Here is a 22,444-nt window from a genome sequence, read left to right as displayed (position 1 = left end):
GGCATCGGCGTCCCGCTGTCCTCAAGCTGCTCAACCCCCACACCCCCTGCCCCCGTGTGCCCCCCCACACAGTGAGAGCTTTTCTTCTGTAAACATACATGATGAATCAGCTGAAATGAAGCAGAAGTGACTGATCTGTCAGACACACACATAGACAAACAAGGCCTTACAGATTAGCTTAAAAGAAGCTTTAATTCGACAGACTCATCATGGAAGGGCTACATGCATATATGGCAGAACATTTAACAGGATACACAACAAACACTTCTCAGAAGGTGCAAAAGCCACATTCTCATGAGGATTTAAACCTTCCAGTTTTCATTTGACCACTTATGGAGACCATGGGTTTGGAGTCCTGCTGAAGCATGGAGGGTGGCTTACCTGCATGGACGCACCTTCCACACGGGCAATGTAAGCCAGCCGGTCAAGGACGGTCACGGTCACTGGGACAGCCACGAAGAAGCCGCTCACAAAGGCCCGGGCACACCGCCGTCCGAAAGCTGAGCTCTGCGCCATGCCCTGGGAGGCAACAATCATGTGATGTCATAACGCCTGAAGAGCACGGGGCCAGGCCGTCTTTAAAGGGGAGGCTAGCCTACTGTCCTCCCCTTTAAAACCTGCCTGGCAAAAGATAAATAGGCAGCAAAAAGTACCAAGATGAAAATATATGCATTTTCATTATGCCGTTTCATAGAGTGCCCGAGACTTCATCTTAACCGCATTGCATTTCTGTACACAGTTACAACTAATCAGCGAAAAATATTAAATACATAAAAAACATGGTCAAAGTGACACAAGCACACTTCCATCCAACCAAGAAATCACAGCAGGCCAGACCAGCCTATTCATTTAAGCAGAACCTCAAGCTTGGTGGCCACGGCAGCAGAGCAGAGCGATCTCAGACCGGAGCAGTGCAACCAAGCACCCATAGATTAGCACGCACTGCAATGGGACACCTGGGTGCTATAACATGCATGGGCTACAGGAGCAGCAGATATCACACCACATGGGCTACAGGAGCAGCAGATATCACGCCACATGGGCTACAGGAGCAGCGGATATCACGCCACATGGGCTACAGGAGCAGCGGATATCACGCCACATGGGCTACAGGAGCAGCAGATATCACACCACATGGGCTACAGGAGCAGCAGATATCACACCACATGGGCTACAGGAGCAGCAGATATCACACCACATGGGCTACAGGAGCAGCAGATATCACGCCACATGGGCTACAGGAGCAGCGGATGTCACGCCGCATGGGCTACAGGAGCAGCGGATATCACGCCGCATGGGCTACAGGAGCAGCAGATATCACACCACATGGGCTACAGGAGCAGCAGATATCACACCACATGGGCTACAGGAGCAGCAGATATCACGCCACATGGGCTACAGGAGCAGCAGATATCACACCACATGGGCTACAGGAGCAGCAGATATCACGCCACATGGGCTACAGGAGCAGCAGATATCACGCCACATGGGCTACAGGAGCAGCGGATGTCACGCCGCATGGGCTACAGGAGCAGCGGATGTCACGCCGCATGGGCTACAGGAGCAGCGGATACCAGGCTGTTCTCTTTCTTATTGGTTCTAAATCCCCTAAAGAAGGCAAGCTGGAAATGCAGCCATACATTTGCTTTTACGGTGCTTTATTAGAAAACAGGGTCTGCCTGCTCCTAAACCCTCTTTCATCCAACTGAGGCACTTTTCAATCTTGCCCAGTAAGCCGGGGCCCGAGCGGAGAATTCCCCCAACGCACCGGCAGTGGTGGAATACCAGTGCTGAACACCACCAGCTTAGGGTGAAGGAGGCGGCTTAATGGCCCAACATTTCTCATGCTGTTTCCTGTTCATTCACTTCATTATATGTCTTTATTTGAACCCCTCCCAGCCCGGTGCATCACGGGAAGGTAGCCCATGGGAACCAGCTGCAGCCATGCGAGTGACACAGTCCGACCCGCCTCCCTCCACCCTGCACTAGCCATTGCTCCTGGGCAGTGTCACTCCTGCCATTCCTGTTTAATCGGTACAAACTGACCAGAAGACGACAATGAAAACACCAACCACAAGCCCCCAGCCAAAAGCTAGCGATGGATAATCCGTCACTTTATACTGCTGAAATAATGCATTACCTCTAGAAATACTGCAGTCTATCGACAGCTGATTTAAATCAGCTGATAGTCTTAATTACTTGATTGGCAGACTTTAATCTGACCGATCTCAAATACTGATTTTTGCGGATGACGTACAATAGAGTATGTGCACCGATGACTGAAGTATGTGCATGAAGTTTCAAACGCAGCAGCAGCACTATGTCGTCTCCGGTCTGGCAGCGTAACCAGATATCTATTAAAGATGAAGGACTTGCAGTCTGCAGCATATGTGCAAAAGAAGTTGCTCATGGAGGATCATCTGCTAAGGCATTCAACACCACGAACCTCATTAGACATCTGCGTCTTCACTGAGAGCAGCATGAGGAATATGAGCATCCAAGATTATCTCTGAACTCTGTGTTAGAGAGAGGAGAGTGAGCGGTTGTTCAGTACAGCTGTGCAAATTTGGGATGAGAAGAGGAACAGACTCTCCAAAAACGGAGAGATGCTTATTTTTCTTGAAAAAAAAAATCCATGAGTGTCTTGGAAAAGCATGAACCTGTCACCATGAGTTAATAACCCCTTGTTTTTGGTTTGCTTGTTTGTTTTTTATGGTATAAATGGCTACTGTCTTTTTGTTAAATATTGGAAACATTTATCTTAACCGATTTAAGATTCATTCTTAAAGCATATTTTTCCACCGATCGCTGTATTAGCCAGTTCTGATTCCAGTGATCTGCAACTAGCAGTGGGACTCAAAAACCCCTATCAGAGTTTTCCTAATTATCCCTCACCTCTACTTCCTGTCAGTCAGACGTCCAACACTTTACCTGAACAAGGCATCGGATCCGGTCTAACCCAAATTCATATCATGGCCATCCATCTGTAACAAATACGACCTAATATAGTACCAAGGCTTGTCACTTTGTCACAGAACACATCAGACTATTGAACAAATCAGTGCTCTACTCCCTGACCATATATTACAGGATGAAAATAAGTCAATTCAGCCTCAAACAAATATCTAATGAAGGACAACACATACGCTTTCGGCATTCCACTAGATGAACTAATCAAACTGGAAACGCCGGGTGCACAATTCCGGCTCCTCGCTGTCCACTTGCTCAAAATGACAGGAGAGCAGGACCGTACGAAAAGCAGGAGGCTTTGGCCGAGAGGACCGGAAAACGATGGAGGTGTGATGTTACGGTGAAATCAGGTGCCTCCGTGTTTAGCCATGCGGCGACAGGAACTCTCAGGTCCATTTGTCATTGTAATACAAGGAAAGGCCCTGTGCCTGGATTCACTGTTCTGGAATGTTCCAACATGACTGCTTTTTCACTTTTTCAAACAATGGCCATACTTGCGGCATTCTTTTTAGGAGGTCTGGGTGGGAGGTCAGTCGGTTCTCTGTCTGAAAAGGCGTATGTTCATAAATATCTTCAGAACCGACACAAGCGCCCTCAAACCTTTTTATAAGCTACAGTCCAATATGTTACATCATGAGAATTTGAAAAATTTTATTAACTTGACCAAGGAGATCGAGCATGAAAGCAAGTGGGACATTTGAAGGCTGAAGCTATGAGAACCTCGCAAAAATCAACAGAAATGTCCAGATGACGCACAGTGAGCTGAAAGAGACTGTCCCCTCACACCTCCCAGACTGGGGGTTCCGTTCTCACCTCCACTCTGTGTGTGTGGGTGGAGTAGAGGGACTGGAATTGGCCAATTGTCAGCATGCTTGGCCCACACCGGAGACCAACCGGATCATACTGTATGTATTTCTCATGTATTTCCGATACCGAACCGGTCCATGTGCCACACGTCACGCACATAGCGGCCTAATGATAAGAATTGTATCTGCATATCAAGTGAAGTTGCAATTAATAATATAAAATATTTAATAGTAAACCTCAGTTTTATTTGGAAGTGTGTAACCTACGGATTTGATGAGTGAAAAACAGCAAAAGGTCAATGTCGTGTTATCTGGTGAATTTTAAAATACTGGAAAATGACATAAGTAACTGGCATTTGCTGTTTAAATCTATGCACCTGCTCTTGGCTGGTAAAGTAAAATATGTCAGATAACGTTGGGTGTACAACAACTCATTTGCAGTTAATTGCTATTTGTACCTCTTTCCAGTTACAGAGCAAGTAACTTAATGAAGTTTGGGGGAACCATAAAGTTTAACAATTTCTTTTATTATGAAAGTAAAATTTTGCATTGAAGAAAAGCTGATTTTTGTTTGTACAGAGCCCTCCATAACTATTGGCACCCTTGTAAAGATTAGTAAAAAGGGTTAGAAAAAAATCCACGTTTTGGTGAAGCAGCTTCACGTCACACTGAAAAACTGAGAAAAATCCAACCTTTCATTAACAAAATTTTTTTCCAAGAAAAAAATCCTTCATCAAGAAATAATTATCTTTAACAAAAACACATGTGCCACAATGATTGGCACCCCTGCTTTTAATACTCTGTACAACCTCCCTTTGCCAGTGTAACAGCACTGAGTCTGATACCAAGTAGGTCATCTGAGTCCAATCCTCTGTACAGAATCTCTCCAGATCATCCAGGGTCCTAAGCCATCTCTTGTGCACTCTCCTCTTCAGCTCAGCCCACTGGTTTTCAATGGGGTTCAGGTCAGGGGACTGAGATGGCCATGGCAGAAGCTTGATTCTGCGGTCAGCTAACCACTTTTGTGTTGATTTGGACATGTGCTTCGGATCACTGTCCAGCTGGAAGATCCAGTGACAGCCCAGTTTTTGTTTCCTGGGAAAGGCAGCCAAATTTTGATTTAAAATGTCCTGATATTTCAAGGACTCCATAATGCCATGTACCCTAATGAGGTTTCCAGGGCCTTTGGAGGAAAAACAGCCCCACAACATCACAGAACCTCCACCATATTTTGCATTTGGGATAAGGTTCATTTCATTATAGCCATCCTTCTTTTTACTCCAAAACCACCTTATATTTATTGCCAAAGAGCTCCATTTTTGTTTCATAAGACCATTGAATTTGGTTCCAGTCAAAGTTGTTGTAGGTGCTTACGTTTATGGTTAACTGACAAAAAAAAAGAAGCTTTTTCTGGCATACCTTCTGTAGACATCTGTGCTGTTTAACTGTTCTGTTGTTTGATCTGTGTGAGCTGCCGTACCTAGTTTAGTTATCGCGAGGTATGTATATACGGGTTGGGCAGGGTGCCGGTAGCGGGATGCGCCATTACGTTATGCCTGAGAGACAGTTATAATACACACACAATTAACTTTCATCACATCTCCTGTCAAGTCTTACAACACCTTCCAAATAATCTGTTAGCATGAAGGGGGCGTCTGATTTTTTTCAGAGTCGTGGTCACCTCAAGATCTTGTAATTCACCAACAGTCATCCTAGGGGATTTTTTTTGCCTCTCTTACAATCCTCCTCACTGTACATGGGGAAAAAATAAACTTGGGTCCTCTTTCAGGCAGGTTTGTAACAGTTCAAGTTTTTGTCCACTTTTTTTATTATTGCCCTAACAGTAGAAATGGGCATTTTAAGGCGAGTAGCTATTTTTTAATACCCATTCCCTGACTTATGAAGGTAAACACACTTCTCCCTCATTTGGTTTGTATGTTCTCTTATCTTTCCCATGTTGATGGATGACTAAGGGAATTTGGGCTCTGTGTCACCTCATGTTCTTATCCCTGTTAACCAGGAAGTCATGGATTACAGCTTGAAGGTTCCTATTCACTCCAATCAACTCAACTAAAAGACGTACAATTTACAGGGGAAAACTTGCTTCTGTTACATTGTGTTCACTATAATTTCCGGGGGTGCCAATAATTGTGGCACATGTGTTTTTGTTAAAGATAATTATTTCTTGATGAAGGATTTTTTTCTTGAAATAAATTTATGTTAGTGAAAGGTTTGATTTTTCTCAATTTTTCAGTGTGACATGAAGCTGCTTCGCCAAAAGGTGAATTTTTTCTAACCCTTTTTACAAATCTTTACAAGGGGTACCAATAATTGTGGAGGGGACTGTACATGCTGTCAATTATAGTTCCTAGAAAGAAAATCGGAATCGGCAAAAATCGGTATTGGCAGATAACACTTGAAAAAAAATTGGAAATTGCAATTGGCCAAGAAAATTGCAATCGGTGCATGTCTAGTGTGGACTTCACATGCTCTCTTCGGCAGGTGTGGGTTTCATCTGGGTTCTCCAGTTTCCTCCTGCAGTCCATTACTTAGGCTAATTTGTGTCTTTAAATCAACCAGACATTAGGATTGGGACTGTGTGTGTGTCCTGCGATGGACTCTCACCCTGTTCAAGGTGCATCCCAGGCTTCTGCTGCCTGGGATAGAGTCCAGGTGAGCCTGACCAGGGTTAGCAGTTTGAAGATGGATGGACATTCTGTTCTGGACAGCTGTTTGACAGGAAGGGTGTTGGCATCAAAGATGGAAAGGTAATGAAAAATGTAGGGTAGGGTACAACCACAGAAAGAGAAGGAGAAGGTGGGGGGGTGAAAAAGGCCGATGAGTCACACGACAGCCTCCACTGCGCGCGGTTGGTGGAGATTAGTGGGAAAGGAAGAGAGCAGCTGGCACTTGGTGGGTCTCCATTAGCGTTGGTTTCATGGGGTGCAGCTTGCAGATGAAGACAGATGGGAAGGACCGCAGACCTGGCTAAAGCGTACGCGAGAGGCCCGCGGTCTACAGCGCACCCCCTGCTGGCAGAATCAGCATGGGGGCGCTAACCAGCCGGCCCTCTGAGCACAAACCAGACTGTGGTGATACAGCCAATCAGAATACAGGCAATCTCACCCCTTAGCATGAGGAGATGGAGGGCAGTGAGGACAGCATCCCGGCCAGGGGCCGCCTACCACCCTCGTCCATCTGGGACAGAAGGACAGCTTCCTTCCCTGCAAAGGCGCTCTATGATGTCTGTTGGAAGAAAAACCTGGAATCTCTGGAGTCAGTCCCTGAAATTCTGGGCACTTCTTTAATGTGGAGCCAATATCAGCACTTCTATGCATCTTAATTAAAATCCACTGTAATTACACTAAATAAAATAAATAAATAATCAAAGTACCCTGAGCATCACTCGCTCCACTGGGGAAAGAAAGGAAAAAGCTTATTTTAAAAATAATCACAGTGGACATGTGGGCAAGAAATACCAAAACAAAGAGCTTAGAATAGCCTCTTCTGATTAAGGCTTCATTAAAAATATTGTAAAAGGTAATAGAGATTAAAAAACTCTCCATAGGAGCCCTGGTAATGTGCCAGAACAATTCCGCAGGTCCTAAAACTATAAAGTCGCAATCCGAGAATTTGCACTTCAAAGCATATAAAATGCCTTAACCCTTTAAGATTAAATATTTGTGCAGCATTGTCTTACCCCCGTACCCCCCAGCTCTGCAGCTGTTTCTACCCCAAGCATGTAGCCTTTCAAATCCAGAGGACACTCTGCACCTTACTGTCCCCCCTCAAGCCATGGCCCCTCCTCCCTGACCCGAGAGACCCCAGCAGGCTGTGCATCACACCCCTCAGGACGTGAGAGACCCAGTTCTGCGAGACCCCAGACAGCTGGAGTGAGGCTCTTCCCCACCTCAGATAAAAAGCAGCTCTCTCCGGCACAAAGAAGCCAACCTCAGCATCAAGTGAAGGCCCCATCAAGGCCAGCACACAGCACTGCAGCTGAGTAAAGGCTGAGGCCCAGAATCTACCACTGACAGGTTACGGAGTAAGCCAAGGCCCCATCAAGGCCAGCACACAGCACTGCAGCTGAGTAAAGGCTGAGGCCCAGAATCTACCACTGACAGGTTAGGGAGTAAGCCAAGGCCCCATCAAGGCCAGCACACAGCACTGCAGCTGAGTAAAGGCTGAGGCCCAGAATCTACCACTGACAGGTTAGGGAGTAAGCCAAGGCCCCATCAAGGCCAGCACACAGCACTGCAGTTGAGTAAAGGCTGAGGCCCAGAATCTACCACTGACAGGTTAGGGAGTAAGCCACAGGCACATCAAGCCACACCCATGTTAAGCCACACCCACATTCTCTCACCAAATATACTGGGAAGCATCATGGAGAGTTAGGCTGTGTCCTCACTGCCAGTGGAAAACCGCCTGGCGCTTGCAAAAGGCGCTGGATGGGTGAATACTATGTCATGAAAGAGCGCTTGCTACAAAGTGCAATTGTAAAGTATTTTTCGGTTCGAATCAAAATGAGTTACATTGTTGGTTTACACAAAAAAAGCTCTTGCTGTTGGATCAAAAAGTGTGTTTACTTTAGTTTCATTAGCTAAATATGCTTACTAAAACCATCCCTGTCTCTGCAGTTAAGTCTCAATATGATTTTAAGGTGACGTTAAATAATTCAGGGTACTGGAACACTGCAATTATTAGTTTTGTCTCCATGTTGTTAAGAAGTTTGGTTTCCAAGTCGCCAAACCTACCCGTCCCAAACCGAAGATTATATCTGACTGAATGCTGCTTTTCTAGAGGCCAGCGAACTGCGTGAAAGGACTGGCATATCAAATGCTTAACCGGGCATTGAAATATGGTAACCAAAACAGCCATACCAAAAGTGGCAGTGGGGTACTTTTTTAATACTTCAGTACTTTGGGGTGTGACTTTCCTTGTCGACTGGTTATGCAGGAAGCCTGTCTCTTGAAAACACTTGCAAACTACTGAGGTATTCATAAAACAAAAAAGTTAAGGAGAATAAATTTCTCACAAACCCATCTAGGAGTGATTTAAACAGCAAGGAAAAAAATGATTATAATTGTCTTGAACGCATGCAGCGCTTATGCAAAAAGAAGTGGAGGTAAAACTTTAAACTGATTTTTAAACATATTCAAGATAATCTTGAAAAGCAAAACTTGATTTTTTTTCCTATGACAGAATAAAAACATTTTAGCCAAACCTAAACTACCTGCGCTATAATGTCCATACAGAACTGAAAGTAAGAAAAAGCCTGATCTTAACGTAGATGACTAACACTATAAGAATTGCACATGCACAACATGGGGTGCTGGTATTAATTTTGCACATCGTCTAGCCCTTTAATGTACTACAGCCATTTTTCAAATTCAGTACAAAACACCCTGCCTCGCGTTGTGATGCCATTTAGTTCTGATACCAGCTGTCACACCAGTAGAAAACCAACACCTTAAAGTGCTGTATTTTTGGTACTTTCTTGAAGTACCAGAAGTAAGGTACCTCGTGCAGTAGAAAAGCCCTTTAAAGAGCATGTAGAATTATGGAACGCTTGAGCCTCTCTGGAGAAAAGCAGGACCACTTGTTTTTATCCAGCTGATTTAATACAACGCAGAAGAACCATTGTCATTTTGAAATAAGATAAATAAAGGATTGTGCTTTTTTTACAATCAATTGTGCAGCCCTAAGGTTTTGTGCGTTTGCTAAAAATTTATTTAACAGTGTACAAAATATTTAAAATCACAAATTCAATCTGGTTCAGAAACAGCATCTTTTTCCTAACCACTACATCACCTGCTTGTCTATGCCAATTAGCAGTCAAGAAGGTCAGCAGGCAGGAAAACAAGAGTACACCTTACGCATCAGAGAACGGAGAGTACAACAGAAAGTACACCTTACGCGTCAGAGAACAGAGAGTACAACAGAGAGTACACCTTACGCGTCAGAGAACGGAGCACATTGCCCCCCCAGCCCTAGGAAGGCTGATGGAAGGCCAACAAGGCAACGGTTTGAAGCAGGGGAGTCTTCAGTAACAACAGACCTCAGACTGTCTGTGTACGCCCCAGTGTGTGTAACTGGCGGACATCTTCCCCTCACGTGTCAGCTGGAAGTAACGGCACCTTTTAATCATGAACTACAAACAGATCCATAACTAAATACAAGAGAGAGGTCATTTTTCCATGAAGAAGAGATACAGAGAGAGAAAGACCTGAAATCAATTCTGACATAAATTGACAATATTGGATTTATAGTGAACAAAGACTTCAGCCGCCAGTATAAAAAAGAAATGATCAAACGAGTCAAACTTTGTTTCCATCTGGTTTAAACTATTGCACTGGCTAAAAAGAAAAATAAAGGGACTGTAGAGAGTAAAGCCGATGAATCTGCCTCTCGTTTGATTTAAATTAATAATAATGTTTTGCCCTTCGATGTTCTAATTCAATGCAATATTCAGCGTTAATCTGTTAGACTTCCCTAGAGATGAGCTTTCATCTAAAAGACACGACACCGATTCCCTTCTTTATCACGGCAATATAGTTCAACCGGATTCAGTTGCAGGGCTAATTCACTCGGCTGCCATAATGGTCACACACGTACTCGTCTTCACAGGAAGCTCTGCATTCTTGGGCTAAGCAAGGTCAGACAGGTCGTGTCCACACTGCACCTTGACGCAAAGCAGTAAATGTAGGCTAGCAAATTCCTCGTTTAGTTTGTTAATGGAAGCTCTAAGCGTCGCCTCGGTGTCAACATAGGTCGCGGTCTTATTGATTGAGCCCAGATTTTAATGAACTTGGGTATTCAGGGAAAAGGCTGCTGCCAAAATAATATCAGGTTAGAACATCTCAGAGAAAATCCTTTTGAGATTGCGGGGTTGACTCCATGATTAGCCTACCGCTAGCACAAATGACTATGTTATTTAAATCCCATTGATGGCCAACATAACAGCCCTCATCTGCATTTCATTCATAACCCTGATGTTCATACCCTGAGTGGAAATATGACATACCCTTCTGGGTATATCACAAATTTCAGAGTACGAGACATTGGTAAGCAGCCAATTAACCTATGCTTGACCTCAGCAGTGCCCTCTGCTGGAGGCCACGCAGAAGTGGCAGGACGGGGGAAAGGAATTGAGCAGGGTTCCAATCTCAGACATTTAGCAGCTGCAGTATACCTTACAGAGCAGATTTTTACAAACCTAACCAGTAATGGCAAATGTACAGCTTTTGCATAGCTCAACTACCTCCAAGTTCCTGTATTTCTTTTTAAGAAAAGTTTCCAACTTCATAACTACCCAGATGCAGCTAAGAAACATGTTCAGAGAATCTCCATAAGCTGGGGAAGTCAAACAAATAAATAAACAAATTACTAAACTACAACCAGAGGACACACATTTTTCTTTTTTAAATTATGAAAGAAGACCTCCTCTGCTGTTCCCTATTGAAATGACCAGGTATAGCAGAAGGATGAGAAGATGAGAGCGCCATGTGGAGAGATGTAGAGCTTTCATGTTTTCGACAGTGACATTCAGCCATTTGGATTATGTTACTCTGCACAGTACTGGCATTGTGGCAAAACTACTAACGTGCAGAACTACCTGCATTTTAACCAGTTTGAATATCACTGATAACTTATGAGTATTTGAAAGTTGAAACTAGTTAACTCTAGTGGGAACACTTTTGATTAATTTACAGCTTATCTGGACATTATCGACTAGGGCAATGTGATATGACATTTTTTTTTCACACGAAATGTACTGATAATTATCACAATATAATTTAATTCATTGTTTCTTTAGTTCAGTGCTCCATTTTTGCTTAAAATTCCCTTAAAATTGATTCAATTGATAATTCAGAACAAATTGAATAAACTGCAGACTAAATCTAAATTACGGAGTTTATCACATTTGATGACCAGACCCTCTCTGTTATAAATATATAAAATGTATACAGTTATAAAAAGGGAGGCACATAATCGGTACGCAAGTACGCATTCACCTTATCATAATTATTTTATGTGCATTTGCAGTGATATGACAAGAAATTACCGTGCATTTTAATCTTTATATGCTAATTCGTACTTCATTTGCACTATAGAGGTTAAAATGCATGGCAATTTCTAGTTACAACAACACAAATCCACATAAAATACGTACTCATTTGCGTCATTATAACAATCGATTGAGGCACCTATCGCTTTTATAGCTTAATACATAGTTATGTACCAGTTACACTAGCAGTTTTTACACACCACAGGTATTCACCACTTTTCAGTTTGTTTCATAAACTTCAGGTTTTTTATTCCTGTTAGCACTGGAAAGTTGAGTGAACAACTATAAATGAAAATTAAGCCAAATAAAACTAATTTCCTTCATAACGCGGAAAGAGTGTGTAACAGTGCATGTTTGACATGCTATTAATTCTGGTGATGGCAGTCAGATTCTAGGTTGTCCTTTAGCTGTAAATGCAATACTTAACTGCTTGACCCCTTGAAACTGGGCAGTATTTAATGTCCCTTGTAGAAAGAATGCCTCGAATTTTCTCTGCTGTTATAACTGCTAGAGGAGGTTACTTTGATTAATCAAAGATATGACATTTTCTTGCAAATAAACTCGAACTGTGAACATGCTGTAAATTTATTTGTTAGCAAAGAATATTGAGTATTTTTTAGTAAATGTTAAGCGAGTAACAAGCAAATGTAGAAAATCTGTGTGCAGAAACTTTTGACTGGTAGTGTACGTGCATCCCTGGTTATAAAATACAGTGCTCTGGGACTGTTATATGCCAGAGTTGTTTTCTTATCAAAAAAAACTTTCATATATTTGTAATGTTATTTATTTATTTATCTTTAAACTTAAGTAGAACCACCAAAACAATCGATATTGGTGTCAAAATCTGAAATTTCCATATCGGTGCATCACTAATGAAAACACAAATAGGTATGAGGATCTGGTTCAGAAACAGCATTTAATAGCCACATTCCAGTGTGATCCATTCCGGAAGAACCACGCACCGAGGATGCAGCGTCCAATACAGACAGATGCATGTGTCTAAGTGACGTGCATATAGCCCCATTCACACACGCATACAGCCATCATGGTTTCTCCAGTGCAGGATTATGGTGAATCTGTCCAGCCTAAGGCCTGAGGCAGTAAACAACCTGGATGAGAAAGCACTCAATTGTAAGGGACAGATTCACATACTACAGCGATTTATAGAGGCCAACTCACTTAGCTTAATTTTAGGTTAATTTTGATATGACAGAGATGACACTGTACGTTATTGATCCGCAGAAAGAAACTATACATTTTATTTTAAAAGCTATTAATCATTCCCACAAATAACAGATTTAAAACAACGCTGAAATAATTTTGAAGGCTACAAGTGCATTAATATTCCATTCGTTAAAAAAGCCTTAAGTGCTTGAAAGATGAATAATTTTGAGTACTTAAGTTATAATTTTGAAAGCCTTTGAATTCTGATGGTATTATCCATAAAACTGGATATCTGAGACAAGTGCCAGCAACTAAATTCTATTTTCTCTGACACTGAAAATTCAAATAAAAAAAATAAAAAATCATATTAATTAACGGATCAATATTTTGCGAAGAAGTCATGAATATGCTAAACTATGACAGCCAAGCAAATATTTATGAGAAAGGAAAGGTGGGACCTTTCATTTACTGGAGGCTACTTCGCATGGCTAACATTTTTAATTCATTCTAAATCTGGGTAATGGTGCTATACCATTAGTCGAAACGCAGGCAGGGCACGAAAAGGACATTAATAAATACGCACCACTTGCCTCCGGCAGCATTTAACACGGAAGCTTGAACTGCGGACATGAGAGCACATGGCAGCCATACAGCCAATCAGAAAACAGGGCAACCCAACAGGCACGTGACCGTGCCGGGGCGGGGTTTTCACTGAAGCCGAATTTAAACGGGTGAAAAGCACTTTAAACAGTTCTCTTTAAAATAAGGCTGTTAAAAAATGTACGTTGTGAAACTATAAGACGCCTGTCATACATCTAACTGAAGTTAAAATTAAAATATGGCAGTAAACAAACTGTTTGAGAGATCATTATTTATTGGAGCCCCAGTTTAAACTATAATTGTGAAGATAAAATCACCTTGGATAAATAAATGACTCACACCATTATACTTGTTCAAGCACTTTAAAGACCACATTGTGACATTGTTATAGCTGCGAAACCTGACTAACCACAGTGTAGGTGCTGGCTGCTTTGAATGTTTCGGCCTACAAATCAAGGACACAACTCACCGAACACACATAAATACACGCGGTTTCGAAATCGAAACCAATACAACTGAAAACAATATATAACTGAACTATAAAACACTAGCTACGGCGCAGCGGGTCTCCGGACTTTCCGCTCAGTGTCCACATGTACAGACCGCAGCTAAGTGGACAGGACATAGACATCACTGTCTCATGTGTTCACGGCCCGGTAAAAGGGGCCGTCATGTCGTCGTTCGGTTTATAGAACACCGCAAGCGCTCCATCGCGGCCAGTCCTTACTGGGAGGTCGTTTCACTTACCAGCAGTGCGCCGTACGCGCTCGCACGCTTCCCGGGATGAGCTTCACACTGGATGCCCGCTGGGTCCTAAAGCGCCCCGTATGTTCCACAAGCGTGTCCAATCTGTGGCCCGCTTCGCCCTCGCCGACCAATGTTAAACTGTCTTTAATTTTAGTGTCTTCTAACTTTAGTAATATTAACCTAAATTAACTATTACACGTAGTACAATAAACCATTTGGCGTTTCTTTTCCAGCTGTAGCTCCTTAAACCTACATATGTATATTATTTTTCCCAAGTGTATCGGTGCTGTTGAAAGTTGTGCCGCGTCATGCTCCCTGCTTACGCTGCGCGAGAAGTCGAGTCTAGCAGCGCTCCTCATCCCAAAGTAATTTCCTTGAAAAATTCTCAATAATCAAGTACGAAAACCGAGCTTACAGGTGTGAAAGAGGAGGGTTTTAACGGTGCTAAAAACATTTACATGACTACGCCGCAAGCTCATCCGCAAAGCAGGAAAACTGTCGCTTTTGATTAGAACACCAACTATTTACATCTAGGTTAAAGCGATTAAGGAAGGTGGAGGATATTTAGTGGGCTGAGTGAAAGTGGGATGCACTCCCCGAGAGTTTACTGTAGACGAAATCATCCCACTCCAAGGCAATCGGCGGCCATCCGCGTAAAAGCCCGGCAGCACAAGGGAGAAATCATTATAAACGCTTTGCTCATGCATCGCCGTTACACAGACAAAGAACATCGCATCGGGGAGCTGGCAGTAAATGTGCAGACAAAGCGTAATTTATGCTGAATAAAAACGGCTGCTCGGGACCAAGGTGACCAGGTAGCCTACCGGTTATAAAAAATATATCGACCAAAACAGTCGTGGATTTATACTTATAGATGTACCTACAGTATACTGAGGCATGCCCTGGAAAATATAGGGGCAAGGTGTCAGCAGTCAGGACAATTCAGTACTTAACATTTTTATGTCAAGGTTACATCACCTTTAAAGCCCCGAATTTGTCTTACTTTATTACTGGGACATGAGCTAAAATGGATGACGAGTGTTCAGATGCATGGTGGCTGAATCTGGATGTTTGAACATGGCACGAAATCTCAGAAATATGTAGCTCTGCAAATGGTAAAATATAAGTCCAAGCTATATGGGCTAGATGTCGGTGAGGCAAAGTTTGTAACACTACATCCATCATCAAGTTTGATGTCAAACGCAGTGACATACAGTTGCATTAAGTTCAAGGATTTTATTTTTGTGCTGATAATGTATGCCCGATGTATTTGTTTAAAGGCATGTTGCATCAAGAACATGAAAACAAAACACACAAATACTGTACTTTATTCCTCTGTCACTAACTAAATGCGTCATGTTAGGGTCAAAGGGAATCCTTTGAGATCAGTCCAAATGCTAAGCAAAGAAAACTAGCCCATTCTCCACAATATGAATAAAGTGCCGTTAAATCACAGAGTGAGCAATAAAATGTCATAACTTCGGTAAGGGACTGACTGTGTTTTCTTACACAAAATATACCACTATGTCAGTCTTATGCAAAACTGTCTTCCAAGTGTGTTTTATTCAACAGGTTATTTGATTGAGTTATGAATCAATGTACTCTCTCTACAGTCACTAAACATGGATATTAAACATTTATAATTATAATTCTTCTTGGAACATTCAAAGCTGTAAATTCATATAGCTACATCTTGTTAAAAACACATATGTACAATAGTGGTATTCAACAAGCTATTTGGCATACTTACAACAGTCTCATCAATGTAAATTACATTTTCACAAGTAGCGATTCATGTAAATATATTTAATCCCAAATTCACAAAAAAATACAAAAATGTTAAAGTTACAATGAATACTGTGGTTGAATAGTCAAAAACCACTCAAAGAGACGATCGATATTTCCCACAAACATTTTACAAAACAATGTTTTCCTAAAACACTTCCCAGCCACCTGTGTTTTGCCCGTGAGCCTCTGAATACTATAAAAGGGACAGCTTACTGCACACCCTGTCAGTGGCACTGCCTCCATGCCAAACAATTTAGAAAAACTGCCCGAAAAATATTCGGCTATACAAACACGTAGCTTGACATCTCGCTGCGGACAAGGTTGACAAACCCTTTGCCAGTGGAATATATTAATTTTGTTGTTGTTGGAATAGAGCCCCTCGTGCAAGTGCTTTGCCAGTCTAGGACCTTAGCACAAAAAAGGAACAATTTCAATTGCATCGGTACCTTCTCACACCCCACTTTTGCTAATGCCCCCACTGGCCGTGAGATGATTACTCTGCTATCGGCTAGCAAGGCTTTCTGAGTCTTGTGCTTTCTACCTTAGTACATATATAAGGAATCCTACTACTGGACAATACTGTTCTACACAGGCCTCATGCAGCCAGAAAATCAGCCTTGATTTCGCAAAATCGACGCAAACAGAAGTTCACTGCTACCTGAAGCAGTGTCAGTTTTCTAGTTTCTAATCTTCCAGTTATATAAAAGAGTTTCTATATTCCTTTGGTACATTACTCGGAAAATCCCATCGGTCTTTCATATGGCACATATAATCTTCCGGCAAACGGATGGGTAGATATTCAGCTATTCTGAAAAAAAAACAAGCCAGAGCCATCCAGCACTTCGTTGTGAAAATAAAAGTAAAGATTTTTCTACAGGCCCTCAACAACAGCAAGGTGAGAGATATTACATTTAAGGCAAAACAAAGTTATCTTTTAATCAGTATATACATGTATTTTATCTATACATCTATCAAAAATATTTCTTAATTTAATGTATGCAATTTCAACAATTTTTTTCCCCTAAGTTTCATATTTGGGCTTGAGTCCTAAAGGTACTGAAGGTTGAATTGGACTGAATGTCACCAAAGAAATAATAATAAAAAATAATCACAACTATTTAAAAATCTGTTTTCATATTTCATTTGTAATCTTGGCGTTACCAAAAAAACACAACCTAAGTGCAAAATAAGCCGGTGGCACCAGCAGAAGGCGCTATAGCTGCGACACCTTCCTGGGCAGCGGTCTGGGCCGAGGCGCCTGCTCAGCCCTTCGGGGATCCAAGTCCAGCTTGGTGGCCCGGATCTGGCAGGGCTTGGGCGGGAGGGCGGGAGGATCCACTCCGGGCAGGACGGACAGGCCGTGGGGGAGAGGCACCAGGCGCCGAGGGTTGGTGCGCTCATAAACGCTGTACGGTGGCGGTGTCTTGCTGTCACGCCGCAGGAGCTCGTCGGAGCCTCCTGACGCGGAGGCAGTGAGCATGCTGGGCGGGGCCAGCTCTCCGGGGGGCGGGGCCTCCAGGCCCGACGCGTCCGACATGCTGCAGCGGCTCAGCGAAGAGATGCCACTGCTGTAGCTGCCAGACAGCGCTGGTGAATTGGACACCAGCCCCCCCGACTGGCACTCAGTCGGCGATGGCGTGAAGGGGGGCACAGAGCTCTGTAGATGGAGTCAGCGGAGGGACCGTAATTAGACACTGAGAAGCCCAGGAGGGAGCAAGAGAGAGCAAAGTAAATGTGGCCAGGCCTCACTTAGGTTTTATTACCCAATATTTCATCCTGGAGCCTAAAAATACAGCAGAGGCTCAAATTAGATGGTATAAATCAAGGGTGAGGAATTAAGAGTCAATATCTCCATTGTGATAATATTTGTGTTGTGCTAAATTTGATCATGTTGACTGAATGAATGCATGAATCAGCAAATGTCCAATTATAGCCAGTTAGAGGTGCCCGTTGGTGGATGAGGTGACATTTCATTGTTGCCATATTTATGTAAAGAAGAAGCACATTAATCAATACATCCATTATCACTTAATTGTAAATTAGTATGAGTTGTCTTAAAATATCATTTTTATCTGTGGTCCTTATGTAGGTTGAAAATTATATAAAGCCTATACACCTTTTGGTCCATATCAGACGCTCAGTGCCGACCCAGAATGTAATCCAGCTGTTTCCAACCTTTCCATCTGTCCCCATGTGTTACATTCAGGCTTAATGCTTTTTTCCATTTTCAACAGGCATTTATAATGGCTCTATCACTGGCTCTCTCTATCATTTTCCCCCAAGGTCCAAATCAGCGACACAAAGCCAAAAAATTCTCGTTGGGGGAGAGGGGGTATATGGTGATTCTGGCTTGCAACCAGAAATAAATTTGTGTGTGTATGTGGGGCAGGGGGGTCCAATACATTTCAGTAGCTTTGACTGGGCCGCCTAGTGCCGATCAGGCACCTTCTGCCAATGCTTAGATCCAGCCCCAGGGGGGGTATGGGAATTGTGTGAGTCCACTGAGGATCCTTGTTATAGTCAGTCCCTCATGCAACAGAATACAGACACCCACCACATCACAGGGTCGAGGCCCCGTATTTGCAGTTATGAGGTGGACGCTCTCCAATGTCAAACGCAGACACATGGGAAACACCGATGTAGAACACAGGTCTGCTCCAGGAATCATTAATTTCCTCCCCATCTTTGCAACAACCATGTGGGTGACCACCCTGCGCCTGACCGTGGCCCATCAAGCTGAGCACACTCAGTTAGCCGTGTGTGCTTCACGGCACACAGGCGAGGCCTTGGAGCGAGGCCATTAGCCATCTGCCAGGAAGCATGCCCAACCATGGTCTCTGCTGCTTACCCAAGGCAGGCTTCTGGGAAGCCACCCTTGATGGACCCATACACACGTTAGCACAAATAGGCCCTCCTATCCTCTCTGTGAACTCGGGCTAACGTCAGGAAGCTAGCTTAAACCAAATACCACTCAGCTAAGAGCTGTTTGCCGAAGTATTTATACTTAAACTCACGCTGCCAGTTTAATCAGTTTAGTCTTTTACAGAACAGTTAAAAAGCTTTAGCGTGCCCTCTGGTGTGTTGTGGAATAGAAGGCTAATTTGTGGCATTACATGACAGGAAGGAACCAGCTTCAGAAATCGATGTGCACCGTGGGGAAAAAAAGTCTGGGGGAATCAACCGAAGGGTGGAATTAGGATTAATGGGACTTTGCGGCGCTGGACAGGGGAACCGACTGTCCGTGAAATTCTGGAGGAATGGACAGAATGGCAGGATTAACGGGACTCTGCGATGCTGGATAGGGGAACCCGACTGTCCGAGAAATACCAGGGGAATCGACAGAACGGCAGGATTAATGGAACTCTGTGGTGCTGGACAGGGGAACCGACTGTCAGAGAAATCCCAGGGGGACAGGGGGACAGGGGGACTCCACTGCATGAGATCAGAGCAGGATTGGATCCGAAGGAGTTCAGAAGGGGTAAAACGTTCCCGGTCTCCACAAACCCTTAAGTGCTCTTCACAGCCTCTTCACATGCCAGAATCCTTAGCACCAAATTACAGACACATCACCTTGTTTGTACCATGAACATTTCAAATTAATTAATTCTGATACATTTCAAATACTTTCAAATCTTCTGTATTATTTTAATTTTGTGTTTAGGCTCTGTGCGGTGATGTTTTGTATGTGTTTTTCGTAATAAAATAACCCATGCAGAAGGTGTTTTTCATGAATATATACAAAGTTACAGCCCCGCAGTTCACTCTGTATTGTAACAGAATTGCATTTTTCATGCACTGCCGCCCATGCCTGTGATGCGCTGAGGCTAAGTGACAGACATATGCGCCCATTCATGCACAGGTGCTGCCACTTAGAGGTACGACGTGAGGCAGTGGAACTCACTGAGGCTGGGCTCAGCTGTGGTGGGGGGTGGGGGTGAAGGCCCAGAGGCTCTCCAAAGCAAGAACCCTGGGGTACCCATCACCTGTACAGAAGCTAGGGGTGGATAGGAGGGCACCTCAGGGGGGGTTAGGGTTCGGGGGGGGCTGGGCTTTCAGGTGCCCAGATATTAGGGGGGGGGCGTGAGCATGGGTAATGGTAGCTTTGGTTTAGGGGGGGTGGGGCTGGTTAGCACTGTCATCTCACACCTACCGGACCAGGGTTCCGTGTGTGGAGTTTGCATGTTCTCCCTGTGTCAGGTTTCCCCTCGCAGTCCCAAAACAGGCTGAGGTTAATTGGAGTTATCAAACTGCCTGTAGGTGTGCGTGTGTGAGTGACCTGTGTGTGTGTGTGCCCAATCCAAGGTCGTTCCCTGCCTTGCACCCATATCCTCTGGGATAGGCTCTGGACCCCCCACGGCCCTGAATAGGACAAGCAGTTACAGGGAATGGATGGACAGATGGTTTGAGGAGCCCAGCCAGGTCTTCAGGTGACCCTGATCCTCTGTGAGAAATGTAGGGGGAAGACAGCGCAGGAACTGAGCAAACCTTCTGCGGAGATGTGCGTATGGGGACCGGGGACAGCGACCTCAGGGTCTGCGTCGGAGATCCTGTGGGTGGCAGGGGAGAACAAGTGATGTCAGGCTCCATCCTCAGCAAATGAGAGATACTGCCAAAGTCAAGCTGCTAAATTGCTCTCTGCTGCATTAGGAAGTGAACAGGGACTTCAAATACGCAGAGTGCTTAGAACCAGAGAGTACAACACAAGTCAGGATGCAGCAGTGAGTAAAGCTCACCACTCACAGTCAGCTTTCCTCAGAAGAGCGCAGGTGTCCATGTGGAGAAGTCAGACGATTACAAAAGAGGAAACTCTAAACTTTTAGGAAATTGCTTTTTCTCCTAGGACTAAATCTAAATATACTCACATCTGTAACTGGCAAATATGTAACAAACAGTAATAAGTGTAAGACAACATTACATTCAGAGGTGGATAGTTCAGGTCCAGAAGGTAATAATCCAGGCCAAGATTATGTTTCAACCAACCAGGGTGGCTTTTCCCGATCTTAGTGAATAACGAACAAGATAAAGAACAACGTAGGTAAAGAACAAGTGAGGCCTATGTGCGTTTCCCAAAACCCATCGTTATTTCAGAATTAACAAACAAATTTTAAGTAATACTTAAAAAGCACAGACTGTTGATAACAGGAACGTCGATTCCATGTATTTCAGTGGTGAAATTATGTTACATAATTGTTACACCAGACATATGCAGATTTAAAAAAACAAAGTAATTAGAAAATCGATAAAATATATAAATATATATATATTTTAATAAAATAATTACTACATTTCTGTACCTTAAAAGCTAGAATTATGTACAGCTAAGGGTACAATTGGCAGACCCTTGGGGATGCAGCCCCATTGACAAGCAAAGGTACAAATGTTTACCCTTTTTTCTGAGAGTGAGGCACCAGAATGACATCTTTCACATGCCCAGAGTCCCCTCTACAGCAGGGTGTGTCTTTGCCCTGTGGTGTTGGGCGTCTCCTCAGCCACGGTCTGGGGATTCGGCACTAGAGGCGGCAGCTATTCGCTAAGAGGATGCCCTCTGTCTCCCAATAACCAGCCACCAGCAAACACACCAAATATAACCATCATGTGTCTGTAAAATGTCCTTGATGGTTGCATGTCACCTGGACATTTAGGCCTAGTGCCAAGAACCCTTATTGACAGGTGCAAGTGGGATTCATGGAGCTGCAAATACGAATAGAGTTTAGGGTTCCATCCACTGCACCTACAATGCCAGGTGTGCCTGCAATGGCACGAAAACCAATGTTAGTGTCATGCAAGGCATCCCCTCCTGCTGGACACTGTACTGTATGTAGTTGGGTGCACGGTGCAGCAGAAATGTGATCAATGCACAGTCGCAGGACACAGCAGCCTTGATGAGGCCTTGTGCATCACCTATGGTCTGCAAGGATCCACCTGTGGCGAAGAAGCAGAGCTGTGGGAAGCTGCATGGTGCACTGAGGGCAAAGTGCTGCTGCTCCAGTTTATCCTGCAGCTGCAGCAGGACCAAGGAGGCTCATTATTTCACCCCAGACCTGCCTGTATTTCTCAATGAATAGTTCATTACTGAGATAGAGCAAAGGGATCATGATCAACAGCAAAAGCAACTTGGCTTCCTGGACGGCGCAGTGGAAGCTCTGTCTTCTGTTAATTTGCATAATTCTCTGCCATTGCTGGTTTTAAGGTTTGATTCACCTTCCCAATTCAAAAGATGTGACTGAGCAAATATAAAGTTTGATTGGTCAGCTCATTACGTAGCTTCACACCCTGTAAGGTGTTGAAATGACAGTAAGAG

General features: G+C 43.7%; 2 protein-coding genes across 4 annotated transcripts in view; both read right to left on the bottom strand.

The window, feature by feature from the left end:
• The window catches only part of immp2l (inner mitochondrial membrane peptidase subunit 2), a 150,377-nt gene extending 135,441 nt beyond the window's left edge, over nucleotides 1-14,936 (bottom strand). The window contains exons 1-2 of one of the 2 annotated variants that reach the window (XM_023832706.2): nucleotides 14,356-14,936; nucleotides 382-519 (exon numbers count right to left, since the gene is read on the bottom strand). In XM_023832706.2, the coding sequence (XP_023688474.1) occupies nucleotides 382-516 (135 nt within the window). In that variant the 5' untranslated portion in view covers nucleotides 517-519; nucleotides 14,356-14,936. Of the gene's footprint in view, nucleotides 1-381; nucleotides 520-13,591; nucleotides 13,629-14,355 lie in introns of those variants that run through there. The other variant, XM_072711736.1, reaches the window with a different exon arrangement.
• A 640-nt stretch (nucleotides 14,937-15,576) lies between these two features.
• The window catches only part of LOC111854600 (dedicator of cytokinesis protein 4-like), a 99,704-nt gene continuing 92,836 nt past the window's right edge, over nucleotides 15,577-22,444 (bottom strand). For both annotated transcript variants that reach the window (XM_072711728.1, XM_072711730.1), the window contains 2 exons: nucleotides 20,629-20,690; nucleotides 15,577-17,800 (listed from right to left, as the gene is read on the bottom strand). In XM_072711728.1, the coding sequence (XP_072567829.1) occupies nucleotides 17,357-17,800; nucleotides 20,629-20,690 (506 nt within the window). In that variant the 3' untranslated portion in view covers nucleotides 15,577-17,356. The remainder of the gene's footprint in view (nucleotides 17,801-20,628; nucleotides 20,691-22,444) is intronic.

The sequence above is a fragment of the Paramormyrops kingsleyae genome, chromosome 1 (assembly GCF_048594095.1).
Source record: "Paramormyrops kingsleyae isolate MSU_618 chromosome 1, PKINGS_0.4, whole genome shotgun sequence".
Lineage (NCBI taxonomy): Eukaryota > Metazoa > Chordata > Actinopteri > Osteoglossiformes > Mormyridae > Paramormyrops > Paramormyrops kingsleyae.
This window is presented reverse-complemented; position numbering and strand designations above follow the sequence as displayed.